General features: G+C 43.8%; 1 protein-coding gene across 1 annotated transcript; it reads right to left on the reverse strand.

Moving 5' to 3' along the window:
- Nucleotides 1-6005: 6005 nt before the first annotated feature.
- si:dkey-87k14.1 (leucine-rich repeat transmembrane protein FLRT2) lies at nucleotides 6006-11526 on the reverse strand. The gene is made up of 2 exons (XM_017711271.2): nucleotides 11226-11526; nucleotides 6006-9588 (listed from the first exon to the last, which is right to left on the reverse strand). The coding sequence occupies exon 2, from the start codon at nucleotides 9143-9145 to the stop codon at nucleotides 7145-7147; it is 2001 nt and encodes a 666-aa protein (XP_017566760.2). The 5' UTR covers nucleotides 9146-9588; nucleotides 11226-11526; the 3' UTR covers nucleotides 6006-7144.
- Between the last annotated feature and the right edge of the window lie 836 nt (nucleotides 11527-12362).

Genomic DNA, 12362 nt, shown 5'->3' on the forward strand with positions numbered 1-12362 from the left:
CACCTTTGCCACAAATCAGTTTGTGAAATCTCACCCCTGCTAGATCTGCCCCAGTCAACTGTAAGTGCTATGATTGTGAAATGGAAGCATCTGCATTCTCAAAAAAAGATGGTTCTTCAAGGGTTCTTTAGTAAAGATGATGATTAAATATGGAACCATGAACACTCAAAGAATGAACGGCGTGCTTAGTGTTCTTTGCAAGGTGGAATGGTTCTTCAGATTACTGGAGAATGTGTTGTATATGGTTCTATATAGCACCAAAAAGGGTTTGCTACTGTTACGGTCAAATTTGTAAAAATAGAAGATCCCTTTTTAGAACCATATACAACACATTCTCCATCAATCTATAGAACCATTCCACCTTGCAGCATGTAAATAGTTTTTTGACTGTTCATGGTTCTAAACAGAACCATTGTCTTTACTGAAGAACCCTTGAAGAACCATGTTTTTTTTTTTTAAGAGTGTAAGAGCACAATTTCAATGTACATGGTTTTGGAAAAAGATGTCCGACGAGCTTATGTATGTGTGATGGTTAGGTGTCCACATACTTTTGGCCATAGAATGTATTTAAATTACATTCCTTTTTGATCCCTTAATGGCAGTGAAAGGCATTCATGGTTGAAGCAAAAGTGATGCACATGAATGACATTTCAGTTACAGGTTACACAAAACTGCATGAGTTTCATAAAATATTCACTAATTTTTCATAAAGTGTTCATCCTGAATGTGTGGTGATGTAATCTCACTGTGATATGACTGTACAGTTCATGGACACTGCAGGAATATTTTATGCATAAGTGTGCATTTCAGTTTGCTTAGATGTTGTATCATAAATGTGTTATAACCATGCACACTTTCATCAATAATACATGTAATGTGTTGAGTCGGCTGTTTATTCCTAAAAATAAATAAATAAATACATTTATGAATTAATATATCATGATATGCGGGCTACATAAAACATCACAGCGTGAGTTTTTAATCTGTGGCGTTATATGTTCATTACTTTTTCCTGAATTTACTTAATGTTTCAAAATGGCTATGTACTGTTTATGAATATGCCATGAATGCTTCATCTACATGTGTTACCAAATCCAAACATGCATGGCCTTATTTACTTTTATTTTGTACAGAAATGTTTGAGGATTTTATCTTGTTGACTTATAGGGTTCAGAGAGGGGATTCAGATTACTCTCATTAAAATGAGAGTATATACACACAGAAACCAAAAGGAACGACAGATTTCTCAAAATGTAGCGGAGGAAAAAGTCACATATTAGACTCTGAAATGTAGTGGAGTGAAAGGAAAAAGTCGCCCAGAAATGGAGAAACTTCAGTACAGATACATCAAAAAATACTTAAGTACAGAAACCAATTACATTTACTTTGTTACTGTCTACCACTGGAGCCAGCTGTGTTGGACCTGAACTCTTCAGGGTAGTAGATCTCCAGGACCAGGATTGACCCCCTGCAATAGCAAATCCAAATGTGGTTGTGATTTAAAGCACGAAAATAACATGTAATGAAAAACCTCAACTGTCCACTGTTAGATGACCATCAAATGAATAACTGTAATAACCCTAATCACTTCAGACGAAACAGAAGAACATCTGTTTGCATTTTTCTTTATCATACTCCATCATATTAAAGAACCATCCTTTGAAACGTTCTCAATGGATCCAGAGTGGTTCTTCAATGGCACTGCTCTACAGGACACGATGGTTTCATTCCATACCTTCTATTTTTCCGAGTCTAGTGTTCTGGTTGTGTAATCAAGGAACTCATGCAATGTTTACTCTGCTTCCGTTGAGCTTTTGAGAGTGGGCTAAGGCCTTAACATTCAGACTGGAAGCCCCTAAAGGCAGCAAGGCATGTGATATGGTGATTACATGTTACTAGGTACAAAAGCTACTGAACAAGAAGTTCCTCCAAATAAAGAGACTTTCTCTATTGCAACAACTGCAGGACTTGTCATTCTGACACTGCTTTATTTTCCTGCCAGCACTCCAGGCTCAAGAAGTACCTACTTGTGTTTGTCGTGCCTTGTTTCTATAATTCCTCCGCTTTTGCTTGAGCTCATTAAATATTTACCAGCTTTCCGTCTTCATCTGGTCCAAGATCAGAGTTACCGAGGGGATTTACGCTAGCTTCAGAGAGGATTGTCTTGTTTTTGTTCTTGTGAGAGTCAATGCCAGCGAGGGGCTCGAATCCAGTCCATTTTTCATAATTCTAAAGAGCACTGGAGTGATCGATATTCGCCTGTGCGCGGACTCGACAGCTGGACAATATCTTGGGTTCTTGTGGAGGTAGACCAAAGAGCTAGATGCATATCAGGTCAAGGCATAGGCAGGCAGATCTATATGCCCAGCCACCGGTCGGCATTGTTCCTGAGCATGGAGACGTGTCAATATTAGCACGGGCCCTGGCTGCTGCAGGTTAGTACACTGTTACAATGACTAATTACCAGCCTTGACGTTTATTGATGACCTGAGCTGCACCCTCTGACCATCTCTCTCGAGTTATATCTTCAGAGAACGGCAACGATCCACATCAAGGCGTTTAAGGGTAAATGTTGGTTTCATGAGTCTTTTGATGTTGCGGGGCTTTTTCACAACAGGGGAGTGGGCTAAATTTTTCACTCTGCTCCATCTCCCCTACTGGCATGCTTTACAGTGCGTATATTCAATTTACCACAGTGCAAGCCTTCTGTTTCTTTCACCCAAGGGTGAGGCGCAGACCCATTGTGACACAGATTTCATGCCTTACCCTGCCATGTCCCTCCAGCAGTTTGAAATGAATCTCCTGGCCACCCCCACACATCCATCTGTGTCATTCTAAATGCATACCCTGCGCATGCGGCCTCTACCGCGCAGGCTATCGGTAGTAAATGAACTCTGGTGACACCAGCTACTTTCTTGACAATCCAAACTTTAATTGATTATTCACAGAGGCCCATCTGAAACCAGTCTCTCCTGACAAAGAGGAAGAAAAAAAAAAAAGAAAAGCCTGAGACGCTGCCGCAAAACCCATTAACCCTCAGAGCAGGGAACGGCCGTCTGGCATGAACGTCTGCAATCAAATTGGAATTCCAGCATTAATTGATTGAAATGAATCGAGGCGCAGTCGTGCGCTCCTCTACCATGTTTTGTTTGTGATTGCAAACGTGTATCAGACTGAACCCGGCAACTGAGCTAATATTGCAGCCCGACACTCCTGGCCTTTCCACCGGTCTCTGGGGCAGGCTGCAGAGTGTGGTGGAACTGGGGTGGATTCTGTAGCTCATTTGGAGATGACCACACAGCTGGAGGACCCAGATGTGCAGATTTAATAGCTAATTACTGTCTCTCACAGACCCTGAGAGACGGTAGCGAAAGGTCACAACCACAAGCGCTGGGCGGGGGGTTTATTGTGTTATTTACTGTGTGCGAATTATTAGCTGTGAAATTACGCTACTCATACTTTGTGGAGCCAGACTAATAATGCAATCCGTCAAACAATAACCTGGTTCTATCTTTGGGATGAAATGGCCACCCCCTTTGATAGCTGCCTTTTATTTGTTAGGTGGGGAAGTAGGGCGGGGGGACGCTTTTCAACCTGACAGATGAAGTCTGCAAAGCCATAAACCTTTCAGCCCATAATAAAACGCTAACATAAACATTTACAGTACTGTGCAAAAGTCGGAGACCACTGGATTTCATACGAGATATTTCTGAGGAGATTAGACAGGATGATCCACGTTCATAAGAAAGTTCCGAAAAATTACTTTAAAGATTTAGAGAAAATGGGACTTCTAACAAGCAAGACCTGCTAGATTTTTCCTTTAGAGGTGAAAATCAAGCCGCTTCAGATCTGAAAACATCCACAGATGTTTCTGTCCATCCTTCCACAGTGAGACCACTCAGCGCTATGGGTCTGAAAGTATGCGTAGCTGTCAAGAAGAACCTCACTGAGAAAAGGAGACGGACACATCAAACAAAGAAGCTGAACAATGGACTGACCACCCCAGAGTCCAGACCTCAACACCACTGAATGGGTTTGGGATTGTTTGGATTGTGAAAAGCAGATAATACAACCAAGACTGAACTTTGGAGGAGTGGAAAAATACCCAAAAAGATTTCTCAGATACTGAAAGTGAGACTCCTTTCTGAGAGGGAAGGAAAGGAGGCAGTAACAGAGTGGACACACTAATTACTGAAACATTTATTTGTTTTAGTCGCTTCTCGGTAATTTTCTGTTAAATGCATCCATCTCAGGCACCTAAGCAAAGTGTTTAAACCCATTTAACTCAGACGTGTTTATTGCCAGTAAAACACTATATAATATTAGAATAAATACAAATACACATAAATGCCATAAAAACATGCTTTTTTTAAAAAAGTAAATATTTTTGCTAGTCAGAATTCCTATTATTATCGATTAGCCAAACCAGGTCGAGGAGAGGTTTGGAACTGGTTAAGCAAACGCATGAACATACACAGAATCAGTATTTGTATTAATGTTATTTGTGTTTATCTATTTATTTATTTATTTCAGAGCAAGTAAACTCTCACTGCTCAGTTATATTTTGCCTAAATATAATTTTCATATGTGCTTGAAATTTTGCTCAGTATGCTTTCTGCTTTTTTCCTAACACTGAAAAATGAATAACTTGTATTTAAAGGCCGTTTTGACTGGAAATTACATATAAGGGTGGTCTCTGACTTTTGCACGGTACAGTATAATAATAATAATAAAAATAAAAAAAAAGGAGGAGGAGAAGAAGCCATAAGTTATGCACAAGTTCTAATATGGTTCTAAGAAAAAAAACTTTTCATTGGTACAGAACGTTTACATTGATTACAAGATTAGTAAATCTTTCAAGAACCATATATTGATAGATTGATATTGAAAAATGAATAACTTGTATTTAATAGCCATTTTGACTGGAAAGGACATAAATGAAAGGGTGGTCTCTGACTTTCGCATAGTACTGTTCAATAATAATATTAATATAATACTAATAATATTAATAAGAAGAAGAAGAAGAAGAAAAAGAAGAAAAAGAAACCATAAGTTATGCATAAGTTCTAATATGGTTCTAAGAAAAACTTTCCATCGGTACAGAACCTTTACATTGTGACTCTCTTAGTAAATCTTTCAAGAACCATCTATTGATTGATTTTTCCTGATGAATAACTTTTAATGAATAACTTGTATTTAATTTTGACTGGAAAGGACATAAATGAAAGGGTGGTCTCTGACTTTTGCACAGTACTGTTCAATAATAATAATAATAAGAAGAAGAAGAAGAAGAAGAAGAAGAAGAAGAAGAAGAAGAAAACCATACGTTATGTATAAGTTTGGTGTATGGTTCTAAGAAAAACCTTTCATTGGTATAGAACCTTTACATTGTATTGCATCTCTCTCATCAGTAAATCTTTAAACAACCATCTAGTAAAAAGTTTTTGGGAGCCAAAAGTGTTTTTTTCTATGGCATCTCTGCTCCAAAGAACCCTTTTTTTAGCAGCTTGATTTGTAGGAGTGTCGTAGTTAAATATAGTCATATGTAAAAATATGAACGCAGATGTCAGATGACATGTTTGGTTGATTTTCTAAGTGAAAATAAGTTCTAACACATCTTCTATAGAGAACTCACTCAAATATGGCATTTTCTGCTCATTTTAGTGCATGCTTTCTTTTTATATTTTTATTTTTTTACCGATGTGTCAACTATTTTTAAATTTAGCAAATAAACCCTGTGCTTTAAAATGAAATATGCTCTCTGTAGAAATCAGCAACACAGGCCATCTGACCAAGGGCGCCCAAACATTTACATAAGACTGAATGGTAAAAAATAGTTGGTTAGGCCCATCAACAGGATCACATGAATATCTTTGACATTCCTGTTGGGGGGCTGGGGGTTTGGGGGGTGTAGCGGTGGGCGAATATTAATACTCCCAGCGTTCACCAGACTGCACAAAATGAAAGCATTTGCTTAGAGGCGAGTGCACCGGTAAAATCCTTACTGTAGTCATCAGCGTGGCAATGTTTATTGATTATTATTGGAAATAAATCATGGAAAATATGCAAAGAAACAATATTGGTTCACTTTGGATACTTTTCACAAAGTTTAGCAACGCAACAGCTGAAACAAGACCAGTAAAATTAGAATATGGAAGCCTTTAAACCAGAGGACGACGTAATGGGGCAATGAATCTACCTGATCTGATACATTACAGCCTAAAGCTTCCCAACACTGTTACCTGGCCAATTTTGTAGCATAAGTACACAAAATGTACACAAGAGGATAGACGGGCATCCAGAAGCACAATGATAATGGACACTTATCCATCAGTCTCACATCACAAGAGCTGCATCTGTGCCTGTTGTGGGGCTAAAATGCAAAACAAAGCAAAAAAAAAAAAAAAACAACCGAAAAAATAGACCTGTGCCAATTTATACTTGTTTTTTTGCTGTTGCAGTTTTTAGTGCAGAATGTGTTCCATTTTAATGTTCACATACTAAGCAACCCGTTTCCACACTAAAATGTTTGTCAGTACTTCTAATTAAGCCAAGTACAAGCATTTCTCTGTATGTGCAGTAGGGCTGCTTAAACCGCACAGGTGAATGCTGTAAGTCAGATTAACGCACAAGCTTGAAGGTGCCAATTAATGTCAGAAATGAAAAAAGGTGCCATCTTGTGGCGTAACTAAGGAACAAAGAAGTCGAGCATAAATAATGTAGCTTCTCACTCTTTCTCGCTCACTCACTCTCTCTCACAAGCACACCAGACTCCTACTCTCCATCATCTGCCTTTCTTCTACACATAAATATCCAAGCATTTCTGGGCACTTTCTGTGATTTTTGTGCACAACAATGTAAACAAGTATCTGCATACGCACTCCAGGTCGATGAGATCATGACACGTTTTCTACGAGCTCTGTTTCTATAAGGCTGTCTCTGCAGTAGTAATACAACAGGAGAAACTAGTAAATCATAAATCATTTTTGCGCTTTACTGGGGGGATATAAAAGAAGGCGATATCACTGATAAGAGTATAAATTACATCATTTACAGTTCCTCTTTGAAATATATACTATACAGTGTATTTAAGTTGAATTTTGAATACAAAGGATGATACCTTTTTTTTTTTTTCGAAAAACCATCATGTATGGCAAGGGTTAGACTCTGGAACGCTATTCTTGTAATAAGCTGTGCTGTTGTTGGCCATGTGGCAGTCTCTGTAGCCAACGCTTCCGTTGGGAGTGTAAATGGGTTGGATCCGGAAGTCTCCTTTGAGGAGATGTTCGTTGTTCAAAGAAACTATCTGAAAGCTAGTCTCAGTCATTTCGAGGATGGAGTTGTCCTTTTTGGTCCCCGCCTCGCAGTAGTCGTCTTTTCTCCTCCCACGGTTGTATTTCCATTTGGACGAATCCGAGCTTCCCTTCTTGTGCATGTGCCAGCAGAATATGCTCAGCAGCACCACCAGAACGATGAGAACCGCCCCTCCGATTAGGCCCGCCAGCAGGATGGAGGAACTGAGATCCTGCTGGCTGGCCTGTTCAGGACCCGCCGTGTTCTCATTCGAGTCAAATGAAGCAGACTTTGTCATCACCTCTGAGCAAATGGTATCATCTCCCGGGTGGTAATTATTGAAAGCATCCAGTGGGTCCACACAAATCCGGTAAATGGATTTGGCCTCCAAGCTGGTCAGCCTGATTCCCTGTTGCACCCCGTCAACCATAGTCTCCTGCAAAGGGTCGTTGACCAAACTGTGACCCAGCTTGACCCAAGTAACCTTATAGGCCGTGACGGTGAAGGTGGATATCCAGTTTACTTGAACACTAGAGCTGTTCAATACGATGAAAGAAACTCGCAGAGATTCCTGCTCGGGACTCTCCGGGGCATCCGTCCTTCGCCTGCCGTCTGCGCTCGTGGTCGGCAGGGTGGGCGTAAAGGGCGAGGAGCTAGGAGTAGGAACAAGAGGCGAGAAGAAGGCTGTTTCAGTGGCTGATGACTCAGCGGTGGGGGAAAAAGCCAGTGTGGGCTGCCGTGTGAATCGTGGCACTGTGGCTGTGCTGCTGGGACACTGGATCAGCTCCAGGTTCAGCTCTCTGATTACCATACCACGCACACTCTCGGGCCGCTGGCACATGAAGCCGCGGACGTTGAGGGTGGCCGGCAGGGACTTGAGCCACAATATGACCCATTTAATGTTGCAGTCACAGAGCCAGAGGTTGTTCCGAACAGTGAGCTGTCTCAGGCTGAGGAGGCCGTCAAAGACCCCCTGTGTGAGGGACTGCAGCTGGTTGTTGGAAATGTCTAGTCTCTCCAGGCGGTGGAGGCCATGGAAGGCCGTCAAAGGGATCTCATTCATCAGGTTATCCTGCAAGTTGAGCTTGACTAAACTCTTGGTGGGCAGGTTAGGAGGAGGGAGCATCAAGGAGTTGCGCGCTATCGACAGTGTTTTGAGATTGGACAAACCCTGGAAGGCTCTTTGCGCCAGGCCCTCGTCTGTGAGAAGGTTGCCATCCAGCAGGAGGCGTTCCAGTCCAGTCACGTTCTCAAACGCATCTTCTGTTATCAGGGCTATCCTGTTCTCATCCAGGCGAAGCTCCTTGAGCTCCTCGGGGAGCCCTATGGGAACGCTGCTGAGATGGTTTTTGGTGAGGAAGAGGATTTTGAGGCTGATAGCCTCTCTGAAAGCCCCTTCCTCCACCCCCACGGTGGAGATGGAGTTGTCATCTAGATAAAGCTCCTCGAGCCGCAGAAGCTGGCCCAGGGCAGCCCGAGAAACAGTCTGGATGTTGTTCTCCTGCAGATGGAGCACCCGCGTGTTTTTGGGCAAGTTGATGGGAAACTCGTCTAGCTGGTTGCCATAGAGATACACCGTCTCCACCGAGGCAACGTTGTGCAGCTCCAACGGAAATCCAGCATTGTTGATTTGGTTGTTGTGGAGGTAAAGGGTCTTATAGCCCTCACCTACCCCCAGAGGCACTGAAGTTAGACTCCTTTCGTTGCAATACACAAAGGTCCGGTCACAGCGGCATTCCTCTGGGCACGTCGTGGCCCAGGAAAACTGCATGTGAAGGCCTAAAAGTATCGGTATCCACGGCCTAATAAACGCCGTCACATCTTTATTCCGTATTCGCACCTGTAACTCCATTTTTGCAAGGGGGGGAAAAAAGACAAAACAACAGTAACCGAGGAGAAGAGCTGCAGGTAATCAAAGCAAAAAATGAATAAATTCCACCAGGGCAAAGTTTTTAGCGGCTCTTGAAGCTTGCCACGGCAGAGCGTGCGTCGTGCTGGAGAAGTGTGCGGGTAATCCTCCTGTAATTGCCTCTCCTAAGCCACCCCCCCAACACAAGAGCAATGGTCTCATTAACTCGCGTGCCTCCCTCGTTTGCCTCCATCCATGCTTTGGCTGGGACTGATAGCGAAAGCTCATCACATTTTCACTCCGAGGCCACGGAGGGCTAGTTTAAGTGCGCGCGTGGACCAAAAAAAAAACGTCTGGTTTATCAGCGGCGCCCTCCTCTCTGGTCACAGCCCACTGGTCTCTGAATGACACAGCCTCGCTCGCGCGGGGAATCGGGCTCCATTTACCTGTTTTAACAGAAAATAGATAAGCGTTCTCTTCAGAGACAAGCAGACGGCAGGAAAAAAAAGTGCTCATCATTAATAATTGATGTGTGAGTGTTTATACGTGTGTGTGCACCGTTACTTATTTTTCCCCCTTATGCAAATGGTTTAATAGATATGAGCAGGCACTGAAAGAACCTTTGTCCTTTCATAAGGCAGGAAAAAAGAGAAAGGGAAAGAAAAGCAAGGAGGCAAACGACAGAATGAAATAGAATCTCTCCGCTGCCCGTCATCAGCATGTGAAGAGAGCGAGGGAGAGAGGGAGAGAGGGAGAGAGAAAAGACTGGCGACATCAGCATCTAGGTGCTCTTAGACTTGTAAAGGGCACTGAGGTGTTTAATCTGTCAAATGCCATGATGACGGACAGGTCCGTGCTCCAATGCTCTGGCAGTGAGCTCACTCCCTCAATGGTAATGATTCCTGGCCCGAGGACAGTCAGAGCCGGGCTATTAAATCAATGCGGTCGGGCACATCCGCCTAAAAGGGCTGGAAACACAGCTGTACCTCCAGTTGCAGCACACGCTCAGCTTTACTGTCAATAAAACCTTGACGGCTATTTAAATCATTACGTGAACTACATCTGTCAAGCTCTTAGAGGCTACTCCACATTTGTGGATATTTGGTGCTGTCACCTAACTCGGGGACGGGTGCCAACAGTGAATCGTATCAATTTTGCCAACTTATCTCTTATCAGCTGGCATTTGTGCACCACTGTGTTTTAATTAGCTATACAGATGTCAAGTTATTAAAATTGCCGCTTGCTTATTTACCACCAAGTGCTCCAGTACAGCCTATTGCATTGTATGCAGAATCTATATAATAGCAGCCAATGTGCACATTTGGCTTTTTGCACCCAATTCTACACTGTAATTCCCACTCATATTGAGAATAGGACAAGAATAGCGGGCCAGTTTCCCAGACCGGGATTAAGCTTAATTCTAGTCGTGTAAGGTATTTCAAAGGTATATCACTACTGACATTACTATTTTGTCCTAGACCAGACTTAATGTGTCTAAGAAAGCATAATACAAGCTGCATGCAGCCTAATCCACTCTTATCTCTATACCGAATAATGATGACATTCAATAAGCAGCACATTTAAACACTCCAGCCTGCAGTGGCAATAACAATCTGCCCGTGCACGAGCTAAAATGGTGCTCTGCTCTCATGGAGACCCTTTCAAAGCACAACTTCCCTCATCTCCAACAGCCAGAGCCCCCTAGAGAACTTACAGTCCAGTCAAAAGGGTGCAAATAAAAGCCCACCGTGCACAGGCGCTGTGAGAAAGGCTGGCTGCGCCTGCTTTATTGCTGCGCTGCCTGTATCGCCGCACATGCATCGCACACGCACGGCGCACGTTCCGTTTAATCCTAAAGCACGCGGAGCGCAATGAAGAGCAAGAACCAATGTCAATAAAGCGAAATAAACAACCAAACCCAATCTCTCCACGAAGTTCCAGCTGCAGCTTTAGCTTAGCTTAGCCCACAGCGGCGACTAACAACTGATCAATAACGGGGCGATTGTTTTCAGACTGTTTAGCGGGTGGGCAGTGCGCGCGTGCGGTGTGGGTGAAGGCTCCAGCGGGGTTAACGTGCGCGTACCTGCGTGCACGAGGCTCTTCGCCTCTCCGTGGCGCACCGAGGCATCTCCAGCAGCTCCAGGGTGTGCGTGCTCCTCCAGCGGGGCGAACACATCGGCCTCCCTTCCCTTCTCCTCTTCCCTCTCTCTTCCTCTCTCTCTCGCTGTCTCTCTCTCTCTCTCTCTCCTTCTCCTCGCGCTCTCTCCGTCTCTCTCGCTGGGCTCCTTCAGCCTGATCGCGCCGAGCTGAGCGGCGGAGCAGCGCGCGCCATGGCAAACTCCAGCGCTACCCGCGCACGCGCACATACGCGCGCGCACGCACGCAGGCACGCGCGCACACAAACACATACACACTCGTCCACGCGCGCACCCCCCCCCCCCCCCCCCCCCCCCCAATCCCCAGACATTTTGAGTAGAGAGAAAGAGAGTTTGAGAGAGAGACAGTGGGAGAGTGAGGGCTAGAGAGAGAGAGAGAGAGAGAGAGAGAGAGAGAGAGATTCTAAATGAGAAACTGAGTAGAGAGTTTGAGTGAGGGCTACTGAAAGACAGAGAGAGAGAGAGAGAGTTTGAGTGAGGGCTACTGAAAGACAGAGAGAGAGAGAGAGAGTTTGAGTGAGGGCTACTGAAAGACAGAGAGAGAGAGAGAGAGAGAGAGAGAGAGAGAGAGAGAGAGAGAGATTCTGATTAAGCGATAGAGAGTTTGAGTGAGGGCTACTGAGAGAGAGAGAGAGAGAGAGAGAGAGAGAGTTTGAGTGAGGGCTACTGAGAGAGAGAGAGAGAGAGAGAGAGAGAGAGAGTTTGAGTGAGGGCTACTGAGAGAGAGAGAGAGAGAGAGAGAGAGAGAGAGAGAGAGATTGAGTGAGGGCTACTGAGAGAGAGAGAGAGAGAGAGAATGAGAGAGAGAGAGATTCTGAATAAGCGAGAGAGAGTTTGAGTGAGGGCTACTGAGAGAGAGAGAGAGAGAGAGAGAGAGAGAGATTGAGTGAGGGCTACTGAGAGAGAGAGAGAGATTCTGAATAAGCGAGAGAGAGTTTGAGTGAGGGCTACTGAGAGAGAGAGAGAGAGAGAGAGAGAGAGAGAGAGAGTTTGAGTGAGGGCTACTGAGAGAGAGAGAGAGATTCTGAATAAGCGAGAGAGAGTTTGAGTAAGGGCTACTGAGA

The sequence above is a fragment of the Pygocentrus nattereri genome, chromosome 10 (assembly GCF_015220715.1).
Source record: "Pygocentrus nattereri isolate fPygNat1 chromosome 10, fPygNat1.pri, whole genome shotgun sequence".
NCBI classification, from domain to species: Eukaryota; Metazoa; Chordata; class Actinopteri; order Characiformes; family Serrasalmidae; genus Pygocentrus; species Pygocentrus nattereri.